A 25,596-nucleotide genomic window follows, 5' to 3' on the forward strand; every position below is an offset into this window, starting at 1 on the left:
GGATGTACAGATTAAATTATGTGATTACAGGTATAGGGTGGAGTGGATCGGTGCAGATTCGATGGTCTCCGGCACTGTAGGGATTCCATGATTCTATGAAGATACATCCCATAGAGGAGGAAGGATTCTAGGAAGGGGATAAATCAGCCATGGTTAACCAAGGAAGTGAAGGATAGTCTTAAATTGAAAGAAAAAACATATAATGTGGCAAAGATTAGTGGTAAACCAGAGGATTGGGAAGTTTTAAAAACCATCAAAAGATGACCAAATAAAATGGAGCGAGAAAATAAACTATGAGGGTAAACTAGCAAGTAATATAAAAACGGACAGGAAGAGCTCCTTTAAATATATAAAAAGGAAGAAAGAGGCCAAAGTGAACGTAGGCCTCTTAGAGAATGCGATTAGGGAAATAATAATGGGGAACCTGGAAATGGTAGAGGAGTTAAACAAATACTTTGTGTCAGTCTTCACGGTGGAAGCTTTGAACTCTTATCCCACCATCTGTCCATGGTATAATGTATAGATATATTAGGATGATAGGGTTACTTCAAGATGTTCTTTAATTTTAAGGAACCTACTGTTCCTGCATCTTCCAGAAGAAAGCTTAACCAAACTGAGTTATTGGGATCTTAATGTTCTTCCAATTAGTTTAATTTTTCAACTCAAGCATAGGGATCTACCATTTATTTATATATATATTTATACACCATGGTGGGGGAGAGAACAGAAAACTATAGACCTATTCATTTGACGTTAGCAGTAGGGAAAATGTGAGATTCTTTATAAAGATTGTGATAATTGGACACTTAGAAACAATTATACGATTGGGCAGAGCCAACATGAAAGGAAAATCATGTTTGACAAGCCTATTCAGAGTTTTTTGAAGATGTTCTTTGTAATATGGGTAAAAGGAGAACCACTGATGTATTTGGGTTTTTAAAAATTTATTTACGGGCCAGTATCTATTGTCCCTCCCTGAGGGCATTTAAGAACCAATCACATTGCTGTGGATCTGGAGTCACAGTTAGGCCTGATCAGGTAAGGGTGGCATAATTCCTTCCCTAAAGCACATTAAGTGGATTTTTAGGACAATCAACAATGGTCATCATTAGACTTTTAATTCAAGAGTTTCATTGAATTCAAATTTCACCATCTGCCATGGCGCAATTTGAACCTGGGCCCCCAGATACCCTGGGTCTCTGGATTTTTAGTCCAGCAACAATACCACGACACCACTGCCTCCCATTTTCAGAAGGTTTTCAATAAGGCCACACACAGGTGAGTAAACAACATTTGAACACATGAGATTAAGGGTAGCATACTGCTATGGATTGAGAAGGTTAACAGACAGAAAAGAGAGAATAGGAATAAACAGATCATTCTCAGGATAGCAGGATGTTATTAGCGGGGTACAAGGATCAGTGCTTGGGCCACAGTTTCCCACAATCTATATGAATAATTTAGATGGCAGGGGGTACCAAATGTAATATTTCCAAATTCCTGATGACAACAAAACTAGGAGGGAATGTAAGTTGTGAGAAGGATTCAAGGAGGCTTCAACAGAATTTGGACAGGATAAGTAAATGGGCAAGAACATGGCAGATGGAATATAATGTGAATAAGTGTGAAGTTATCTACTTTGGTAGAAGAGACAGAAAAGGCAGATCATTTCTTAAATCGTGAGAGGTTGGGTAATATTGATGTCCAAAGGGACCTGGGTGTCCTTGTTCATGAATCATGAAAAACTAGCATGCAGGTGAAGCAAGCATTGAGGAAGGTAAATGGTATGTTGCCCTTTGAGGGGATTTGAGTACAGGGGTAATGATGTCTTGATGCAATTGTATAGAGCAGTGGTGGACAGCACAGCAGTGTGACCCGGGGACCACATGCAGCCCATCTGAAATGAAATGAAAATCGCTTATTGTCACAAGTAGACTTCAAATGAAGTTACTGTGAAAAGCCTCGAGTCGCCACATTCCGGCGCCTGTTCGGGGAGGATGTTACGGGAACCGTTATGGGTTCGGAGTGCGTCCCACGGACATTGTGTTGACTGTTGCCCACGTGCAGGGTGCCACATTCCACTGATTTCCTCTGTGTAGTACTTTTATTATCAAAATGACTGAAGTGACATGCACATAAAGCAAGGGCAAATGAAGTGAGGTACATGCTGATTGCACATAACATAACTCTGCACTCCCTCTGCTGTTGTTTTTACCATTTGAAGTTTATGATAGTTCTATTAATATGTAAATCATAAAGCATTTTCTACAACTCATTCTGAAATATTTGGCGTGAATTCAATTAATTTAATCTTATTCATGGGATCATATTAGTGAAGCCTGATTTTAATCTTGTGGCACATGGAAGGAGAGCCACTCATGCGGTCCACTCACTAGCCGAGGTTACCCATCACTGGTATAGAGCCTTGGAGAAACCACACTTAGAATACGGTGTATAGTTTTGATCTCCTTATCTAAGGAAGGATGTACTTGCCAGAGAGGGAGTGTATTGGAGATTCCCCCAGAGTAATCCCTGGGATGACGGGATTGTTAGGAGGAGACATTGAGTAGATTGGGTCTGTATTCTTTAGAGTTTGGAAGCATGAGAGATGATCTCATTGAAACCTCTAAAATCCTTACAGGGTGTGACAGGGTAGAAGTGGATAGAACGCTTCCCCAACCTGGGGACACAGTCTCTGGATAAGGAGCATTTAGAATTGAATTTCTTTGCTCAGAGGGTGGTGAATCTTTGGAATTATCCACCCCAGGGGGCTGTGGAAGCTCAAACATTGCACATTTTCAAGACAGAACTCAATAGATTTCTGGGTACTAATGACATCAAGGGATATGAGGATAGTGGGGGAAATGGTGCAGAGGTAGATAATTAGCCAGTCTGTGTGCAATTTGGAGCAGGCTTGACGGGCCAAATGGCCTATTCCTCCTCCTATGTTGCTATGTTCATGATATAATCACTTGACAGTAAAGTGCATTTGATTTTCCTCTCCCCCTTTTAATGTTTAAACAGCACAAACACATAAGTAAGTCGTTAAGATTTTTTCCACATTGAAAGGACTGCTTATTTTACTTAGAAAACAAAGGATAAACCAAGTCCATGTGTTACAAAAACATGTTGCACATAAAGGGATGTATTAATCATTCCAGATGATGCTCATATGTTGTCACTGTAACAATATGTTGACAAATAAACTTTATAGGCTCTATAATTCCATTCAGGGGATATTGCAGGATAGGAGGCATGCACCAGAGTTTAGGATGAACTGGAGTTTAGGAGGGTTGAGTGTGGGAGGCTGAAAAAGTCGTGGCCAATCCAATCCTGTCGGTTTCCTATCATACAGGCACGGTTAAAATTACTCATTGTGGCTTTGGGATGAAGAACTAAGCTGAGATTGTGGACGGGCTGCTCGGCAGCAAGGTTGTGGAGTTTGTGGAGGGACACAGGACAATTACTTTGTTCTTCCCAGTGTTTATATCATGATAAGTGTGGCTCATCTAAGGCTGAACAGTGGACAAGTAATCTGACATCGCAGAGGCAATGGAGATGTGGTGAAGGGGTAGAACTGGGTGGTGTCAGCATAAAAGCCAAGTCATTTATTGCAGATGGAGAGGGGGATCTAGAGATGCCAATAGAACGTGAAAAGAGAAATCATTGATAGAAATGTTCTATCTACCCTCAGCTAGGTAACAGTGGAATCAAGCAAGGAATATATTGGCTCATTCAAATGTGTTGGGCTTCCAATTACAGGCAATTTATGGCTTTGCTTCCAAGGTAAAGACCCAGGCCATACGCAGTGATTTTTAAAGAAGTGGCTTCACAGATTCTATAGCGATTCTGTGATTTTAGTGAAAACAATTGCTCTTTGATATCCAAATAGTTTTAATGGAGCAGATTTAAACAATGACATTCATATGTCCATGTGGTTATAACCATTAATCTTCATTTCATTGGTCCTTTTAAGCAAAGCATGCATTTCTACCACAAACTAATGAAGTCCAAATGCAAGTAAAAAAGAAAACCTACAGTTCAACCCAAAATGTTTGAATTTTCACTTGAGGGGTAACGCCACAGGTCAACAATTTTTCTTGCAAAAAACCTATACATTCCTTTTACTTGTATCTTGGTATTAAGCTAAAATAACAAACCAATTACCATTTAATTTGTACAAAGGGAAATTTACCACATTGGAATTAGCTCTCATTTGAGTGAGACTGTGAGTTGGTCATTATTTTAAGATGTTTTATGTGGTGACAGCCTTCCGTCTCATGAGATGATGGTTTGCGGCATGGTGGTCAACTATGCTAATCATTGCCTGGTGGAGCTCAAGAGCCCCACTCTGGCATGGCAGTCTCTGCTCTACTTGCTGTAAGATAGTGGGCTGAGAAGGTGCACGATTCACTGGCCTTTGTTTTCTTATTTGGCTAGCTGAGCTTTTAATTTCTGAACTGTTCCCATCACTTATGTTACATGTGCCTCTGCAAAACTGGAGTGTCTTCTCCAGGGTGTGAGAATGGGCAATATTTATGAAGATTCTGAGCTGCACAAATGTCAGGGACCGCCTCTCAACCTCCATCGCTGAGTCCAAAGCGCTGTATTTGACACCAGCTTGATTGCAAGAGTTGCCAGAAAGATGACCTGTTTGGACATCAGTCTGCCTTTAAGTTCCACTCCAGATTATTTTCCTCAGGGTTTTCTCCCTGATGTTGTTCCTTCCAATGTTTTCCATGCATGAAATATGCAATTATGATAAAATAGGGGCAGTTAAGGTTAACAACGCAAAAGAGTTCAACCCATAGAAGAGTTGGAAGTAACCAAAGATGGATGATTCCTCTCACTGATATCCTCTTTAAAATGATATTACAGCATGATAATTTGTATCACACAGCTGTTCCTTTCCCTAAAGATTATCGGTCATTAATAAATGACTTTGCAAGTCTGTGGACAGTCAGTAGGAGGCAAGGGTGCATACTTTTCTTGGATGTGGGTCATGCTGCATTTTCTTGCCCATCCCCAAGTGCCATTAGAAGGTGATAATTCTAAAATCAAAATAATATACTTCTGCATATTCTTGATTGTTCTACTACTCTCCTTGCTGCAGTGGATATGGATAGAGTTTAGGTAATTTGCCTAAGTTTGCTGACAACAGGGTGCCACGGTGGCGCAGTGGTTAGCACTGCTGCCTTACGGCGCTGAGGACCCCGGTTCGATCCCGGCCCCGGGTCACTGTCCGTGCAGAGTTTGCACATTCTCACAGTGTCTGTGTGGGTCTCACCCCCACAACCCAAAGATGTGCAGGCTAGGTGGATTGGTCATGCTAAATTGCCCCTTAATTGAAAAAAAAAGAAGAATTGGGTACTCTAAATTTAGATTAAAAAACGTTTGCTGACAACTTTCACAAACTCAAGCTGTACATGTACAAACATATGCCGAGAAAAATGAGATCAGATCATCAGATCCATTAATGCTCATTCCATCTGACTTAGCTCTTTTCATTTGGAACAAAGGACTGAAAAATGTACTGAATTACAGAGCATAATCTTTAAAACACCTGTGAAGGATCCTGAAAAATCTTTAATCTCACATAATAAAAGTGGAATTTGACTTCATAATAATTCAAACATAAAATAATGAGTCCGGGCGGCATGGTGGCGCAGTGGTTAGCACTGCTGCCTACGGCGCTGAAGACGCAAGTTCGAATCCCGACCCTGGGTCACTGTCCGTGTGGAGTTTGCACATTTGCCTCGTGTCTGCATGGTTACCACCCCACAACCCAAAGATGTGTAGGTTAGGTGGATTGGCTGTGCTAAATTGCCCCTTAATTGGAAAACAAAATAATTGGGTACTCTAAATTTAAAAAAAATGTTTTAACAAAAAAGTAATGAGCCTATTGGAAACAGATGGAATTGGAAAATGCAATCCCTGCACTGGTAAATTTCCTTTCCTCTGACATCATCTCTCTGTCTTTCTAAACCACACTGTCGCTCTCCTCAAAACAAAACCCTCTTAACCCATCATACTCTCTACCCATCACCTTATCTTTAATTTCTGTTCCATCTCAAAGGTCCTTGGACAAACCCTTACCTCTCTTCTTTGCTCATCTCTCCTGAAACTCTTCATTTCAAATCCTCCATTCAGTTTCTGCTCATTGTACAGGAAAACAACTCTAGCCAATAACAAGAGACGCTTTTTCTATGACTGTGATGGTGTGTTATCCCTTATGGTCTTCCTCAATCTCTCAAATGCAGCTGGCATGGTAAACTACAATCCAGTCCCAAGTCTACAAAGTTCCACTTCCAAATATTTATATGTAGCCAACAAATCTCTAGCAATAATATCTCTGCCCTATCCTCACCACTCCCCCACCATCACCTGAGTATTTATCATTGTGACCTCCTGTCTCTTCTATATGGGGTTCACATAAAATATATGTAGATACCACCCAAAAACTACCCCAGCACTACTTCTATTGATCAGTGCTGTCTAACTGATGTTCTGACATTATGGGCATGATTCTCCCACCGCGATGTGCCCAGCGCCAGTCCTGTTGTGCCGGGAGCTTTTTGGGAGATGCCCAAATGGGCTTTACACCAGGTGCAAAACCGTGCGCGAGTCACCCGACCCGCGGAGCCCAGGCCATCTGGATCACGCCCTCGCTTGGCAGTCTGGCACTGCCAGGGTGTCAGGGGCAGTGCTCTAGTGCCCGTTCCAGGTTAGCACTGTCAAGGAGCGGGGCCAGAAAGCGGCCATGCCCATGAAGGCGGGGGGGGTGAAGGGAGGCTATGAAGGGGTGTGATGAAGGTTGGGGATGTTGAGGGGGGTGGTCTGAAAGGGTGGCCCTAAAGATGGGGGCCCTCAGCGACCCTATAGCATGGAACTACATCCCATGTCTAGGATGTCTCACTAATTCCTTTAGCTTAACATTGGAAAGATCAATTTTTGTTTTCAGTATCGGCTCAACTCTCTTGCCTGTGACTCTTTTCCTCTTCCTGAAAATTTACTCAAGTTGCACAAACTTGTGTAACTTTGATGTCATTGTTGATTCTGAGCTGAACTTCAAACTCATAGTCCATCAACCAGACCACTTATTTTCAACTCCATCCTCACATCAACACCATCTAATGAAAGCTTTATACAAGCTTTTACCACCTAGAGATTCAATTACACCAATGGTTTCCTTCCTCACCTTCTATTATTTACCCTCCATAGAATCTACCTTGTTTCACATTAAGATCCACGCACATGTCCCTGCTGTCCTCCAATGTCTCACGTTCCATATAAACCCAATTTAAAACTCCCATTTCATCTTCAAATCATTCCATCGCCTTTAGTCTTGCTTTCCTTTACAACCTTCTCACGACTTGCATCACATCTTACAAAACATCCCACACCTTGTGATCTTTCCTTATGACTTATGACCTTATGACTCTGTCCTTGATGCATCCCCTCATCGGTCACATACCTTTCAGTCACCCGAGTCCTACTCTCTGCAATCCCTTCCTGAATTCCCTTTCCTGCTTTTAAAACTTTCTGAAAACCCCTTATTTTTCCCTGTAACTTAGCTGACCAGCTCTAATGTGCACTTGTTCCTTGTTATTTTTCTTGGGATGTTTTGCATGCTGAAAATACGGCAAATGCAATTTGCTGTTGTTGTCAAAAACTACATTCCAATGAAGACTACCTAGAATTATTCAAAACAAATTGGGACAACTGAAGAAAAGCTCCTATTTAAAAACAAGTACAAATTGTTAAAGCATGTTACATCTCTTTTTACCAGAGGGACCCCTGTTGTGTGCTTGGATTGTTTAGAATAATTACCTAAATCATGGTTCTTATACCTTAAAACCACAATGAACAGCAAAAATAACTTTCCAACTAGTCAATTCAATTATCTGTCTGAATGCGCAAATAGCAGGTCTAAATGAAATCATGTTTGGCCATAATTCCAATATACGGCAAGGACTGTACAAATCCTTTACTGAACACGTCTTCATTTCTGTAGCTTTGAATCTCGTGGCCTTAAGACACTCGACATGAAACAGAAAACACTGATGACAATCTGCATTTGTACAACCCCTGCTGTAAAATATTCTTAAGGTGCTTCACAGGAACGTTATCTGACGAACACCGAACATGACAGGTGACTAAAAGATTTTCTGAAGTGTCTTAAAGGAGGAGAGAGGCATGGAGAGGTGGGAAGGTTAAGGGAGGGAATTGCAAAACTTAGGGCCGAGACAGCTGCAGCCACAGCTGCTAATGGTGGGCAAAGGGAGTGGGGGATGTACAAGGGGCCAGGATTGGAAAAGTACAATTACTGATTACATGAAATGAAATGAAAGAAAATGAAAATGAAATGAAAATTGCTTGTCACAAGTAGGCTTCAAATGAAGTTACTGTGAAAAGCCCCTAGTCGCCACATTCCGGCGCCTGTTTGGGGAGGCTGGTACGGGAATTGAACCGTGCTGCTGGCCTGCCTTGGTCTGCTTTCAAAGCCAGCGAACTCAATGTACATAATTGGTTATGTGAATCAACGGACAGGAATTGTATGCTGCACCTGTACACTACCGTCAGCTTTTTGCTGTTGACTCACCTTGTGTGTTGGGTATTTTTCCACGAATAACAGCCAATGGCTTGGTAAAAGACTGTCTGTTTCTCATCATAGCCATTATTATTTGCAAATTCACATTTATACACGCTTCATCAGGAGGAATACACTGCAGCATGAAATAAACAAACCAAGTAAGGTCAAGGAAATACAAACCCAACATCCGAAATGCCAATGTGTTATCAGCATTGCGAAGGACTGGTTACATTTTATTAACCAACATGAATTAAAAGTTTTATTGCTGAAATTTGTGAATTGATATATTTGATACCAATCAATTATGTTTTGATGTCAACTGTGGCAAACGATCTACTTGAAATGTTTTCAGGGCATTACATTTATTTTCCTTCTACAAAAATAATAAGCTATTTGTCTGCAAAATCCTGTACAGATGGATTAATTGCATACTTTGCATGTGTTTAGTTCATATTTTTGGGATATATTTATATTGCAAAATAGGAATTTCATAAATCAGAACATAATCTAAACTAAACCCAGTAAAGTTTCTTGATGGTACAGTACAGAGTATTGCTGTCAAACCTTTCATCGTGCAGTCCTCAGGACAGACGCAAGAATACCAAATTTCAAAGGGAACATCATTTCTACCGCATGAGAAAAGAGGTGCTGATTGGCTATCAAGTTGGCTCTGGTTGGTTGAGATGTTGCCATCGTAAATACACCAGGGAGCTATTGACCCTCATGCTTGCAAGCCAATCAGAAAACCAATTGTGGTACCCATCAGCAAACATACAGTAACTTGACTTACATTTGGCTAGAGTTTCTGCTCCCGCTCTGGTCGGGCAGGTTCACTGATAGGAGCAGAAAATATCACGAGAAGTGCAAAGTCATGTTTTACGTTGGCATAAGCACAAAATGTGATTGCCCCCTCCCAGTCAGTGACAGGGTACATTTCCCGACGTTGAACTTTGGGAACTTTATTTGAATACATTACCATGTAATCATCAGGCCAGTACATTAGAATCCCCCCCACCACCCCACCGGCCAAATAATCCAGCCATGACGGCAGAATGGGGGTGGGGGCGGGAGCAAAGAGAGGATAATGCCCTAGTACCCCCAGGGGTGCCTAGGGTGAAAGAGACGCCAGGATGGTATGTTGCCTCCCTGGTGCCAGGGTTCAGGGTGTCTCCGAACGGGTAGAGGGCATCCTGAAGGGGGAGGGCAAACAGGTAGAGGTTGTTGTACATATTGGTACTAACGACATAGGCAGGAAGGGGCCTGAGGTCCTGCAGCAGGAGTTCAGGGAGCTAGGCAGAAAGTTAAAAGACAGGATCTCTAGGGTTGTAATCTCGGGATTACTCCCTGTGCCACGTGCCAGTGAGGCTAGAAATAGGAAGATAGAGCAGCTAAACACGTGGCTAAACAGCTGGTGTAGGAGGGAGGGTTTCCGTTATCTGGACCACTGGGAGCTCTTCCGGGACAGGTGTGACCTATACAAGAAGGACGGGTTGCATCTAAACTGGAGAGGCATTAATATCCTGGCCGCCAGGTTTGCTAGTGTCACACGGGAGGGTTTAAACTAGTATGGCAGGGCGGTGGGCATGGAAGCAATAGGTCAGAAGGTGAGAGCACTGAGGGAGAACTAGGGAATAGGGACAGTGGGGCTCTGAGGCAGAGCAGACAGGGAGAAGTTGCTGAACACAGCGGGTCTGGTGGCCTGAAATGCATATGTTTTAATGCAAGACGTATTACGGGTAAGGCAGATGAACTTAGAGCTTGGATTAGTACTTGGAACTATGATGTTGTTGCCATTACAGAGACCTGGTTGAGGGAAGGGCAGGATTGGCAGCTAAACGTTCCAGGATTTAGATGTTTCAGGCGGGATAGAGGGGGATGTAAAAGGGGTGGCGGAATTGCGCTACTGGTTAGGGAGAATATCACAGCTGTACTGCGGGAGGACACCTCAGAGGGCAGTGAGGCTATATGGGTAGAGATCAGGAATAAGAAGGGTGCAGTCACAATGTTGGGGGTTTACTACAGGCCTCCCAACAGCCAGCGGGAGATAGAGGAGCAGATAGGTAGACAGATTTTGGAAAAGAGTAAAAACAACAGGGTTGTGGTGATGGGAGACTTCAACTTCCCCAATATTGACTGGGACTCACTTAGTGCCAGGGGCTTAGACAGGGCGGAGTTTGTAAGGAGCATCCAGGAGGGCTTCTTAAAACAATATGTAGACAGTCCAACTAGGGAAGGGACGGTACTGGACCTGGTATTGGGGAATGAGCCCGGCCAGGTGGTAGATGTTTCAGTAGGGGAGCATTTCGGGAACAGTGACCACAATTCAGTAAGTTTTAAAGTGCTGGTGGACAAGGGTAAGAGTGGTCCTAGGATGAATGTGCTAAATTGGGGGAAGGCTAATTATAACAATATTAGGCGGGAACTGAAGAACATAGATTGGGGGCGGATGTTTGAGGGCAAATCAACATCTGACATGTGGGAGGCTTTCAAGTGTCAGTTGAAAGGAATTCAGGACCGGCATGTTCCTGTGAGGAAGAAGGATAAATACGGCAATTTTCGGGAACCTTGGATAATGAGAGATATTGTAGGCCTCGTCAAAAAGAAAAAGGAGGCATTTGTCAGGGCTAAAAGGCTGGGAACAGACGAAGCCTGTGTGGAGTATAAGGAAAGTAGGAAGGAACTTAAGCAAGGAGTCAGGAGGGCTAGAAGGGGTCATGAAAAGTCATTGGCAAATAGGGTTAAGAAAATCCCAAGGCTTTTTACACGTACATAAAAAGCAAGAGGGTAGCCAGGGAAAGGGTTGGCCCACTGAAGGATAGGCAAGGGAATCTATGTGTGGAGCCAGAGGAAATGGACGAGGTACTAAATGGATACTTTGCAACAGTATTCACCAAAGAGAAGAAATTGGTATATGATGAGTCTGGAGAAGGGTGTGTAGATAGCCTGGGTCACATTGAGATCCAAAAATACGAGGTGTTGGGTATCTTAAAATATTAAGGTAGATAAGTCCCCAGAGCCTGATGGGATCTACCCCAGAATACTGAAGGAGGCTGGAGAGGAAATTGCTGAGGCCTTGACAGAAATCTTTGGATCCTCAATGTCTTCAGGTGATGTCCCTGAGGACTGGAGAATAGCCAATGTTGTTCCTCTGTTTAAGAAGGGTAGCAAGGATAATCCAGGGAACTACAGGCCGGTGAGCCTTACTTCAGTGGTAGGGAAATTACTGGAGAGAATTCTTCGGGACAGGATCTACTCCCATTTGGAAGCAAATGGACGTATTAGTGAGAGGCAGCATGGTTTTGTGAAGGGGAGGTCGTGTCTCACTAACTTGATAGAATTTTTCGAGGAGGTCACCAAGATGATTGATGCAGGTAGGGCAGTGGATGTTGTCTATATGGACTTCAGTAAGGCCTTTGACAAGGTCCCTCATGGTAGACTAGTACAAAAGGTGAAGTCACAAGGGATCAGGGGTGAGCTGGCAAGGTGGATACAGAACTGGCTAGGTCATAGAAGGCAGAGAGTAGCAATGGAAGGATGCTTTTCTAATTGGAGGGCTGTGACCAGTGGTGTTTCACAGGGATCAGTGCCGGGACCTTTGCTGTTTGTAGTATATATAAATGATTTGGAGGAAAATGTAACTGGTCTGATTAGTAAGTTTGCAGACGACACAAAGGTTGGTGGAATTGCGAATAGCGATGAGGACTGTCAGAGGATACAGCAGGATTTAGATTGTTTGGAGACTTGGGCGGAGAGATGGCAGATGGAGTTTAATCCGGACAAATGTGAGGTAATGCATTTTGGAAGGTCTAATGCAGGTAGGGAATATACAGTGAATGGTAGAACCCTCAAGAGTATTGAAAGTCAAAGAGATCTAGGAGTGCAGGTCCACAGGTCACTGAAAGGGGCAACACAGGTGGAGAAGGTAGTCAAGAAGGCATACAGCATGCTTGCCTTCATTGGCCGGGGCATTGAGTATAAGAATTGGCAAGTCATGTTGCAGCTGTATAGAACCTTAGTTAGGCCACACTTGGAGTATAGTGTTCAATTCTGGTCGCCACACTACCAGAAGGATGTGGAGGCTTTAGAGAGGGTGCAGAAGAGATTTACCAGAATGTTGCCTGGTATGGAGGGCATTAGCTATGAGGAGCGGTTGAATAAACTCGGTTTGTTCTCACTGGAACGAAGGAGGTTGAGGGGCGACCTGATAGAGGTCTACAAAATTATGAGGGGCATAGACAGAGTGGATAGTCAGAGGCTTTTCCCCGGGGTAGAGGGGTCAATTACTAGGGGGCATAGGTTTAAGGTGAGAGGGGCAAGGTTTAGAGTAGATGTACGAGGCAAGTTTTTTACGCAGAGGGTAGTGGGTGCCTGGAACTCGCTGCCGGAGGAGGTGGTGGAAGCAGGGACGATAGTGACATTTAGGGGGCATCTTGACAAATACATGAATAGGATGGGAATAGAGGAATACGGACCCAGGAAGTGTAGAAGATTGTAGTTTAGTCGGGCAGCATGGTCGGCACAGGCTTGGAGGGCCGAAGGGCCTGTTCCTGTGCTGTACATTTCTTTGTTCTTTGTTGTTCAGTGTTGGAGCGAAAGGGAGAGGTTCCAGGGTAAACTGCCTTGCTCACTGTGCACTGGTGCAGCCTTTAAAAATGGCGCCCCTAACCTTGTGTTTCTAAGTTGCTGGCAGGGCGGGTGAATCAGAGGCCATCCTGCCGCGATATGTCAAGCGACACATTCCTTGATTTTAAAAAAAAGTCCCGAGCTATATGGCGGAGAAAACCGCCATTGTTGTCAGAGGCTTCATCGCCGTTTTTCCTGCTGATTTCCAGAAAAATCTCGCCCGAAGGGTGTGTTATCTTCAACGGGGCAAGTGTCGAAAACCTTCTAACTTGGGTGTTATCTGAACACAGATAAGTAAATTTGATTATTCTAACACTAAAGAAACATCTAACTTATGTAAATAGTTTTCATTTTGCACCTTGCTTGAATGTATTATATTTCAATTTCAACGGTTGAAATAATGTTACATTTAGAAACAGCACAAACCTTGGGGAGATTAGGAAATCCTTGGCGTTCAGCATCCTTTTTGCTGCATAATGTAATTTCACAATGAAGAAAGACTAAGGACATGTTGTAGACGGGCTTAAACACAAAACTGAACCTCTTTTTTTCCATTTCTGCATGAGGTACAAGGAAATCGAGCTTTTGAGAACTGTAGAATTTCACAGATTCCTCCTTCGGACAAATGTTTTCAATAATGCTGTACTCTGAATAGGCAACAGGGTCCGACGATGCAGAAATGTAGCAGGTCTGGATAACAAAACTAAGTTCCGGGTCAGATTTGGTAACAGACACCTAAATCCACGTGATGGAAGAAAGAATAATAATTTCTTATGAGAATACTTTTAAGTCACACTACAAACTCTTCAAATGAACAAGTCAGCTTCAAAGAGGAATCAAATTCAGAGGTAAAGTCTTTTCCCAAGAAAAGACTCACCCTTATCCTAATTCGCTCTCTTGCTGAAACATTAATTTTATTTTACCAAAGAGCGCCTTCGGGTGAATATTCCACACTGCTTGTCTGCTCCCATAATGTTACTACTGGGGAGAGTTCATGAAGCACCTCTGTAGTAGTGAATAACAAGCCACAATTTCAGGTTGGCCTTGGGGTCATTTTCACATCATCAGCTGGAGATGCAGATCAAAAATATAATGCTTTGTGCAAAGGGAGAATGTGTAGAATGGTAGCAGATCTCAATCATGTCTAACTCAGAAAATGACCATGTTATACTTTCTTAATACTACTTTAAAATTGATGGAATAATTTGGTTGTCACAATTCTGACCAGAATTCTCCGGTCGTTGGGATTCAATTTTCCGGCTAGCAGGTTACCCCGGCCAGTGGGTGACCCGGCCAGCCATTGGGTGTCCCGGCGGTGTGGTAATGTCACTGAACTAGTAATCCAGAGGCCCAAGGGACAGCTTTAGGGACAGGAGTTCAAATCCCACCAAGGCAGTCAGTGGAATTTAAATTCAATGATCAAATCTGCAATTAAAACCTAGACTCAGCAATGGGAACCAATAAATGATTGTCACAAAAACCCATCTGGTTCACTAATGCCCCTTGGGGAAAGAAATCTGCCATTCTTGCCTGGTCTGGCCTACATGTGACTCTAGACCCACAGCTTATTAATGGTCGTCTCTTAAGTGCCCTCTGAAATGGCCTCGCAAGCAACTTAGTTATGAAAAAGGGAATGGTACAGATGGAACACCTGGCATCGACCAAGGCACCAGAAACAACAAAGGAATATCCAGCTCTTAACCTTGCTACAACAGAGAACGCAGGAGCAACACCAGAAGTGTCAATCTGGTGAAGCTACAACACAGGACTATTTGCATGCCAAACAGTTGAGCTAAACAACTCCACAATGCATCATATTCAGTTGTGAATGGTGGTGGATAATTACATCTAACTGGAGGAGGATGCTCCACAAATATCCTCAATGAATGGTGGAGCTCAGCACATTACTGCAAAATCTAAGGCTGAAGCATTTGCATCCATATTCAGCCAGAAATGCTGAGCGGATGTTCCAATTCAACCTCCTCCTGAGGTCCCAACATCACAGATGTCAGACTTCAAACAATTCGATTCACTTCAAGTGATGTCAAGAATTGGCTGAAGGTACTGGATATGGTAAAACTAATGGACCCTGATAACATTCCAGCAATAGCACCTGTGCTCCAAACTAGCCACAGCCTCAGTCAAACTGTTCCAGTATAGCTACAACACTGGCATCTATCCAACAAGATGAAATGTAGCCTAGGTATGTCCTGCACACAAAAAGCAGGACAAATCAACCTGGCCAATTACCGCCTCATCAGTCTATTTTCCATCATCAGTAAAGCGATGGGAAGAAGTCCCTAATTGTGCGATCAGGAATAATCTGCTCATTAATGCTCAGTTTGGGTTCTGCCAGGGTCACTCAGCTCCTGACGTCATTATTGCCTCGGTCCAAACATGGACAAAAGAACTGAACTCAAGAGGTGAGATGAGAGTAACTGCCCTTGACATCAAGGCAGCATTCAACCGAGTATGGCATCAAGGAGCCTCAGCAAAACTGAAGTTAATGGGAATCAGGGGAAAACCCTTCACTGTTTGGAGTCATATCTAGCAGAAAGGAAGATGGTTGTATTTGTTGGAGGTCAATCATCTCAGCTCCAGGACATCAATGCAGGAGTTCCTACGGGTAGTGTCCAAGGCACAACCGTAATTCGCTGCTTTGCTAACAACCTTCCCTCCATCAGAAGATCATAACTGGGAATGTTCTCTGATGATTGCACTATGTTCCATTCTATTCGCGATTCCTCAGAAACTGAAGCATTCTGTGTCCATATGCAGCAAGTCTTGGACAACATGTAGGCTTGGGTTGAAAAGTGGCAAGTAACATTTGTGCCACACAAGTGCCAGACAATGAATATCCTACAAGATAGAATCTAATAATCTACCCTTGACATTCAATGACATTACCATCTCCCATTATCAACATCCAGGGGGTCATCACGGAGCAGAAACTAAACTGGACCAGTCATATAAATACTGTGGCTGCAAGGGCAGGTCAGGGGTTGGGAATTCTGTGGCGAGTAACTCACCTTCTGACTCCCCAAAGCCTCACCACCATTTACAAGGCACATGTCAGGAGTGCGATGGAATATTCTCCACTTGCCTGGATGAGTGCAGCTCCAACAACACTCAAGAAGTTTGACCCTATCCAGGACAAAACTGCCCGCTTGACTGGCTCTCCACCCACCACCTTCAACATTCACTCCCACTACCGCACAGTGGCAGCCTTGTGTGTCATCTACAAGGTGAACTGCAGCAACCCAAGGCTCCTTCGACAGCACCTTCCAAACCTGTGACCTCTACCACCTAGATGGACAAAAGCAGCAGATGCATGGGGACACCACCGCCACCAAGTTACCACCATGCCACATATCATTCTGATTTAGAACGCTAACACCGGTCCTTCACTGTGGCTGGGTCTAAGTCCTGTGACTCCCTTCCAAGCTGCACCTTAGGTGAACTGACACCTCTTGGACTGCATCGGTTCAAGAAGGCAGCTCACCACCACCAGGGCAGTTAGAGATTGGCAATAAATTCTGGCCTACAAGCAACACCCACACCCGTGTAAGAATAAAAACAATTGTTGTCAAATCAGCTGAGTATTTCTGGCATTTTTTGTTTTCATTTATGATCCTAAAGCTTTTTTTAACTGTTTAAGTATAAACAAAATGTTGTATTCACCATCATTAAATTGTAGATAATTTTGTTATATTTATCATCTCAATTCAACAGTACAAGATGATTATATTTGCAGTTCTCCAAAATAGACGAGGCAATGTGGTGAGCAATGCACATGGTCTTGTGTGTAAAATGTTATGGTAAGTTGGCAACTGTATTATTGTGCCATAATATGCCATGTATTAAGTAAGCTGCAGGTTTCAGTTCACTGGCAATACAGGTTATTTCTTCTCTTGGCCCTCGTTCTAAACTCCAAGAAATAGTGTATAATCATTGGAGCAATAGAAATATTACACAAGCAATATTTAAATTAACCCTTCAGAGTTTGTGGGTTAAATGTATCATCTTAAATACAACATGGTCAACACATCATTAAACAACTGAATGCTCAGCCATTGCATTAATCTCATGAACATAAACTTGGTGGATTTGGGTGTTATTAGTAACACTGCAGGGTCTGATGCAAGTGATCCTTGGAGGGAGGGGGAAGAGGGTGTTAAAGCCGACGAGGATGGTGGTGGTGGGGGGATGCACTGAAGCCCCTATGTCGGAGTTATTAGGGGGGACGGGGGTGTCTTTACTATCACTTTGAGATTGGGTCGGCCATTGAAAACAGCACCCTGATCTCTGTGAAGCCGGGCTTGCTGGCATGTTTAGGTCCCGCCCCCCTCAGTGCTGATGCAAATCACGCTACCCTCCAAAGCAAATGGACTAAGTGAGGGAAGATCATGATGGGAACTGTGGTGGAACAGTTGGCGTGATTTGCACCGATTTTCTTGCCCTAAATGGCAAGTAGTAATTTTTTAGAAGAATTCCACTCACTGTTTCACAGCAATCAGCAATGCTGCAATGAACAGAATGCAAATAATCTTTAAATTGGGTATGGTATTAACAGGATAGTGCAACATGAAAAGTTGCTAATTTTACAACTACAATTACACATTGAAATGAAATTATGGTCAACATTATACTTCGAAGAATTCCTTTGGTCAAACGCCCAATATCATTTTGGACTTGCTATTCCTACATTTTTCCCTGGCAAACCAAAGAAATTCAAACCACAAATTAACCCCTCTGTTCACTCAAATCCACACATCAGATCCAAAAGAAGAACTGAACAGTTCAGCTAAAACCACAGCCTACACAATTCTTTAGCTCATTTCCAAGCGTGCCAGAATGATTACCTCAACAAATAACGGGTGATTCTCTGAAACAGTGTGCACTCCTTGTGAAGGAGTACGGAACAGATCTGTGTTGTACAGCTCCATGTTCAAAGTTGCATTCTTGATTTGTGTCAGAGAAGGGACACCAGAACGGGAAGGCATTTCAGATTTCTTGCTAGGTGTGAAGTATGTACAGTTAAACTGAAACAAAAAGGAAATTATTCCTGAAATATCCATACAAGCTGGCATCAACAATTTAACCATTTCTACAAATTCTAGTATACCACAAACTCTGAGGTAATTTGGCAACAAATGAAATGCGATTCAAATAATCAACTTTGAAAATCCCACAAAATTATGACTGCTGCAACTTCTTTAATACCCCTAGTCTGAGAAAATTAAACACGTCTCTTCACTATTCAGGAAACCCTGTGCATGTCATTGCAAAGGTGGGATCATAATGGGCAGCATTTTAGGTCAGGATCCCGACATCAAAGGCGAACTGGATTGTTTACACACACATACACGCACACGCACCAACTCCACTCACCTCTTTGCCTCCTGTGGGGATCCTGACTCCTTGCAATCAGCATCTGATAATTGACCTTAATTGGCCTTTAAATTACCTTAAGTAATTATCCACTACATATTGGGGCGATGATCCTGCTCAATTTCTCCTACAACCTATAACTGCACAAATTAAGAAAATCCACTTGGGCATCTACCTACGGGACTGCACCCCAGGATGAAAAATAAGTGGATGGAAAATTTAATGAGGAGTTAATTTCAAAAAAGCTAAATAATAACCATGATATAGTTACGTTTGTAATAAATTAGTCACAAGCGACAGTTTGCAAATAATTATACAACTTCATGCTGCAGTTTTAAAGTATGGAAATGGCCTTTTTAACATTAACATGCAGTCAATGGGAAAGGGGAAATAATTAACCTATTAGATTTTATTATTTTGATTCTTCATCAATATTATTTATGCTGGTAATGTCAGCTTAAAACTAAAAACGTAACACTCACTCTGCTTATAAACAGGGGCTGCCTGAAGTTAGAAAACAGTTTATGGCCAGCAGGTGTAGGGTTAATGGTATTATCAATTCTTATTAGGAGGAATGTGAATTTGAGAAGGCTGTTGTCCTTGCAAATATGCACATTTCTATGACCTCTAACCTGTACTGCTTGCACAAAATACTTCAGAATGTAAATAAAAAATACGTTAGACATTAAACAGTGTACCAGTACAGTTTTCGGTCTGTTTCCAATTGGGTCATCACCATCTCCAGGGAAACCATTGTCTCCAGACTCTTCATTATCACCATACCATCCACTTCCTTCAACAGGGTACTCTAGCTCAATCACAATCTGTCAGAGAATATTCAATGGTTTAGAGAAATTGTTTTGCATTGTTGATCTCCCAAAGCATTGTTCATAATCAACAAGTAAAGAAAATATTTTTTTCCCCTATAATCTGTTACAATTTAATTTGTACACACTCTGTTCTCGCGTCTCAGGCGACTACATCTGCAGGATGTGTAGCCAATTGCAGCTCCTCACAGACCACATGGATCGGTTGGAGCAGCAGTTGGATGCACTTAGGAGCATGTAGGTGGCGGAAAGCACCATAGACTAGGTTTAGAGATGTGATCACACCCATAGTGCAGGCAGATAGATGGGTGACCGCTAGAAGGAGCAGGCAGTCAGTGCAGGAATCCCCTGTGGCTGTTCCCCTTTCTAATAGGTATACCGTTTTGGATACGGTTGGGAGGGAATGGCCTACCAGGGGAAAACAATAACAGCAGCCAGAGCAGTGGCATCCTGGCTGGCTCTGTTATTCAGCAGAGAGGATCAAAGCGCAGTACAACAATAGGTTATAGGGGACTCTATAGTCAGGAGCACAGATAGGCACTTCTGCGGACATGAAAGAGACTCCAGATGGTATGTTGCCTCCCTGGTGCCAGGGTCAAGGATGTCTCTGAATTGGCACAGGGCATTCTGAAGGGAGAGGGGGATAAGGCAGAAGTTATGGTACACCTTGGTACCAATGAAATAGGTAGAAAGAGGGATGAGATCTTGCATCAAGAATTCAGAGAGTTAGGTAGTGGGCTAAAAAACAGGACCTCTCGGGTTGTAATCTCTGGATTTCTCCCAGTGCCACGTGCTAACAAGAACAGAAATAGGAGAATAGTGCAGATGAATACGTGGCTCAAGACGTACTGCAGGAGGGAGGGTTTTAGATTCCTGGATCACTGGGACCATTTCTGGGGAAGATGGGACCTGTACATGTGGGACGGTCTACATCTGAACCAGAGCGGGACTAACATCCTTGCTGGCGGGTTTTCTACTGCTGTTGGGAGGTTTCTAAACTAATTCCGCAGGGAGGGGGAATGGAAGCAGACTCTTAGCAGATTAAGGACACAGCATGACACAGAAGAGCAATCAAGTCAGAGGGAATACAGCGGTAGTAAGTTTCAATGGAGTAAGACAAGGCTGGATGGCCTCCACTTTAATGCCAGGAGTATACAAGTAAAACGGATGAGTTAAGGGCGAGGATTGGCACGTGATATAGTAGACATGATGGAAATGAAATGAAATGAAAATTGCTTATTGTCACAAGTAGGCTTCAAATGAAGTTACTGTGAAAAGCCCTAGTCGCCATATTCCGGCGCCTGTTCGGGGAGGCTGGTACGGGAATTGAACCGTGCTGCTGGCCTGTCTTGGTCTGATTTAAAAGCCAGCTCTTTAGCCCTGTGCTAAACCACCCCCAGACGTGGTTGAGGGAGGGGCAGGATGGGCAGCTCAACATCCCGGGATATAGAATTTCAGGTGAGACAGAGGAAGAGGTGAAAGAGGAAGAGGCATTGCATTATTATTTAAGGAGTCAGTCATTGGGATAAGGAGACATCAAATTAAACTTTGTAGGTAGAGCTTAGGAACAAAAAAGGGACATCCACGTTGCTAGGTGTTTATTATACATCCCAAGATAGTCAGCGGTAAATTGAGGAGCAAATATGTGCACAATTCGCAGAGGTGTGTAAAAATAATAATAGAGTAATTATATTAGGTGATTTCAACTTTCCCAACATTAATTGGGATGGTCACTGTGTTAAGGGTTCAGATGGAGTGGAGTTCTTAAAACGTATACAGGAGAACTTCTTAGCTCAATATGTAGAGGGTCCAACAAGGGATGGTGCAGTGCTGTATCTAATTCTGGGGAATTAAGTCGGACAGGTGGTTGATGTGATGGTGGGGAGCATTTTGGTGATAGTGACCACAACATGGTACAATTTAAGTTTGTTATGGACAAAGAAATGGATAAGTTGCAAAAAAGGTGGTGGATTGGGGGAGAGCGGAATTTAGTGAAATAAGGCAGGATCTGGCTAAGGTAGACTGGAAAGAGTAATTTGTGGGGAAATCTACAGAAGAGCAGTGGGGGGCATTCAAAAAGGAAATGGGGAGTGTGTAGGCCTAACATGTTCCCTCTAGGGTAATTGGAAGGAGTAACAAGCCCAGAAAACCATGGATGACCAGTACATTCAGGATACAATGAGAAGGAAAAGAGAGGCTTTTAGCAAATACAAGGGGAGCAAATCAACAGAGGCATTAGTGGAGTACAGAAAGTGCAGGATAGAGTTTAAGAAAGGAATTAGGAGAGCAAAGAGGGGGTATGAGAAATCTCTGGTTGGTGAAAGTAGGGAAAATCCCAAGATATTCTATAAGTGCATCAATGGGAAGAGGATGACCAGGGAAAGAGTAGGGCCCATTAGGGACCAACAGGGAAATCTGTGGGTGGAGCCAAAGGACATTGGTAGGATGTTGAACAAATACTTCACCCAAGAAAACAAGGAGGTAGAAACACAACTCGGGGAGAGAGACTATGAGGTTCTTGAGCAAATTGTCATGTTAGGTGACACGGTATTGGAGGTGTTGGCAGGCTTAAAAGTGAACAAACCTCCAGGTCCAGATGCATTGTGTCCCAGGATGCTGTGGGAAGCGAGGGAGGAGGTTGCAGGGGCTCTGACCCAAAGTTTTAATTCCTCTCTGGCCTCCGGGGAGGTGCCAGAGGACTGGAGAATAGCTAATATGGTCCTATTATTTAAGAAGGGTTGTAGAGATAAGCCAGGGAACTAAAGACCAGTGCGTCTCACGTCAGTGGTAGGGAAACTATTGTAGAAAATTCTGAAGGAGAGAATCTATCTCCACTTGGAGAGGCAAGGTTTGATCAGGAATAGTTAGCAAGGCTTTGTCAGAGGGAGGTCATGACGAACAAATTAGATTGAATTTTTTGAGCGTGTAACCAGGTGTGCTGATAAAGGTAGTTCATTTGATGTAGTTTACATGGATTTCAGCAAAGCCTTTGACATGGTCCCACATGGGAAACTTATAAGGAAGGCAAATGAACATCGGATACAGGGTAACTTGATAAGGTGATTTCAAATTGGCTTAGCTGTAGCAGACAGAGGGTGATGACAGATGGCTGCTTTAGTGACTGGAAGCCAGTCCAGTGGGGTACCACAGGGACCTGTGCTGGGTCCCCTATTGCTTGTCGTTTATATAAGCAACATAGATGACTATATCGGGGGTATGATCAGTAAGTTTGCGGATGTCAGAAAGATTGGCCCTGTGGTTAACAGTGAGGTTGAGTGTCTTGGGTTACAGGAAGATATAGATGGGATGGTCAAATGGGCAGAAAAGTGGCTGATGGAATTTAACTCTGAAAAATGTGAGGTGATACACTTTGGAAGGAGTAATGTGACAAGGAAGTATTTAATGAATGGCCTGACAATTGGAAGTTCTGAGGAATAAAAGGACCTTGGGAGTGTTTGTAAATAGATCTCTGAAGTCAGAAGGGCAGATTAATAGGGTGGTGAAAGACATATGGGACACTTGCCTTTCTCAATCGAGGCATAGATTACAAAAGTAGGGAGGTCATGTTGGAGCTGTATAGAACTTTGGTGAGGCTACAGCTGGAGTACTGTGTGCAATTCTAGTCGCCACATTATAGGAAGGATGTGATTGCACTGGGGGCTGCAGAGGCGATATACCAGGATGTTGCCTGGGATGGAGCCTTTAAGTTAAGAAGAAGTTAAGAAATAGCTTGGGTTATTTTCGCTGGAGCAGAGAAGGTTCAGGGGCTACCTGATTGAGGTGTATGGACCTCAAGGTTGAGGGGCATGGACTGGCTGTATAGAGAGCTGCTGTTTCCCTTATTTGAAGGTTCAGTTATGAGGGGACACAAGTTCAAGGTCAGGGGGATTTGGGGAGATTTGAGGAAACCCATTTCTACCCAGAGGTGGTGAGGGTCTGGAATGCAATGCCCCTGAGGGTGGTAGAGATGAATTGCCTCACATCCTTTACAAAGTACCTGGATGAGCACTTGGCACGCTATAACATTCAAGGCTATGGGCCAAGTGCTAGCAAATGGGATTAGGTGGGTAGGTCAGATGTTTTTCATGCATCAGTACAGACTTGATGGGCCGAAGTGCCTCTTCTGCACTGTGATTCTGTTCTTCCAATACATTGCTACTACTTATTTCACAATCTACTCAACTGTCCATTAGGGGTCACTCTGTCATTATGCCCCTGCCATCTGTGCCATCAGTCTTTTTGCCTGGTCAACTCCTTAAATTCTTACTTTATGACAGCATCTTTTGTTTCTCTCCTGGTTTTTCTTTCTATCCTTTTTTTGCCCCCATTCTGTGCCCATTGATTTATGAAAAGTATTGAGATGCAACTTTATGTGCAGAATGCTGTAAAAATGATTGCTTTTCACTCTCTTTTCTGTTTGGATTTTACTTCTCTCCCTATAGACCTCTAATTCTTTCTTTCATCTTCTCTGCAACCATTTGTCTCCGATTCTTTTACAATATGCCTGTCATTCTCTTTCTAAGCTGAGCAGGAGCTGGAAAGAAATAAAATATCTTTACCATGTAACATAGTAGGCTTTTGTCACGAGAAAAACATTAGTTCATGTAGGCGACCATTCAAATTTCTCATCAGGTTCCTGCTATGATTACAGAATTAACAGCCCTGGATCCTGATCCTAACAAAAATTGATCATTTCTTTTCATAAAAATAATAGGTAGAGAGAAAATTAGCCAGTGGAGAGGGGAGATAATAATTCTGAAACTACATTTTGGGAGATAAAATCCAACATTTCAATTTTTCTTAGGTTGCATTATTGTATTTTAAATATTGATTACGATTCTTCTAATAACTTCTATGTAGCTAATCATTTGAAAAACATCAAATATATATTGGGGAAATGCAAAAGTAAAGTCAGTTTTTAAAAAAAAAAAAGGAGGAATGATCTTTTCCCAGATATTGGACATTTTTAAAAAATCTTTCGTGGAAGCTAATACCCATTGGTAGACAATCGGAAGGACAAGATGAGAAATGAATTAAGCTTCAGTCATCTGGAACAAATTTTAAAAGGAGCAGCATCCATTGTTTTGCTTACTGAGTTCAAATAAATGGTGGAACCATCTGCAGCAGAGTATTTAGTTGTCTCACAGCTTGTGAGTGAAGACTCCAAAATGTAATGTGTGGCGTTTTCCTCTGCTTTGCATTTTGGATCCAGTAGAGAAACTTGTGCTACTGCAGTCGCATCAGTCTAAAGAAAAGGTCACAAACCATATTAAAAATACACAATATTCTTGCGGTGTACCTAGGATGTGATAACACCTTCCCCCCTCTCTGAGTAAACATGTCCTTGTTGTGACTATAGTCCAATGCCTTTGCATTGGTGCATTGCACCTGTCAATTAACACATTTTTGATTTTTATAATATTGGCAGTGCGAGTCGAGTGTTGTGGTTTGATGGGATTGCAGGAAAAAAACTGATATTACTGGAATTGCAGGCAGCAAATTCTGGACCCCCTCCCCCAGGCATTAAATTCTTCTAGCCACAGATAAGACTGAATGGCAAATGGCACAGCAAATGTGTTCTTTCACATTTTTATCATAAAAATATTGAATGATTCTTCCCCAAACTAACGTATTCCTTTGAGACAGAAGCTGAAAATCAAAATCACATTTCCCTTTTAAATAAAGATAGAGTAGATATGAAAAACAACAAAGAATGACTAAAAGGGGTGAAAATTAGAGTACAAAAGAAAGCTAGCTAGAAATATAAAAACAGATAGTAAGATTTGCTAGATATTTTAAAAAGTCAAAAAAGTGAATGCTGGTCGTATAGAAAGTGGGCGCGGTTTAACGGAAAAAAGTCCTGTCGTGGGTGGGTTTAGCGGGGAAGCGCTGGGAATCACCCCGCTATCAAACGAGACTCTGTTATTCTCACGGGCCTCGGCGGGATCCTTCATTTCCTGCAACCCTGGACTCCCCAACCTACCTCATAAGGCAGGGCACCGCTAGGCCCGATCCCTGATGCAGGCAATATGGCACCTTGGCACTGTAAGAGTGCCAGCTTGGCAGTGTCATCTGGACACCCTGGCAGTGCCAGGCTGGCACCCAGGTGGCACTGCCAGGGTGCCACCCTGCCCTTGGCCGACTACACGGGAGCCTTCGATC

General features: G+C 42.9%; 1 protein-coding gene across 3 annotated transcripts in view; it reads right to left on the reverse strand.

The window, feature by feature from the left end:
• The window catches only part of tgfbr3 (transforming growth factor, beta receptor III), a 235,941-nt gene that overhangs the window by 16,419 nt on the left and 193,926 nt on the right, over positions 1–25,596 (reverse strand). For 2 of the 3 annotated variants that reach the window (XM_072510477.1, XM_072510476.1), the window contains exons 10-14: positions 24,527–24,679; positions 19,306–19,431; positions 18,079–18,258; positions 13,643–13,951; positions 8,603–8,726 (exon numbers count right to left, since the gene is read on the reverse strand). In XM_072510477.1, coding sequence (XP_072366578.1) covers positions 8,603–8,726; positions 13,643–13,951; positions 18,079–18,258; positions 19,306–19,431; positions 24,527–24,679 — 892 coding nt within the window. The remainder of the gene's footprint in view (positions 1–8,602; positions 8,727–13,642; positions 13,952–18,078; positions 18,259–19,305; positions 19,432–24,526; positions 24,680–25,596) is intronic. The other variant, XM_072510478.1, reaches the window with a different exon arrangement.

This window comes from Scyliorhinus torazame, chromosome 7 (assembly GCF_047496885.1).
Source record: "Scyliorhinus torazame isolate Kashiwa2021f chromosome 7, sScyTor2.1, whole genome shotgun sequence".
NCBI lineage: Eukaryota > Metazoa > Chordata > Chondrichthyes > Carcharhiniformes > Scyliorhinidae > Scyliorhinus > Scyliorhinus torazame.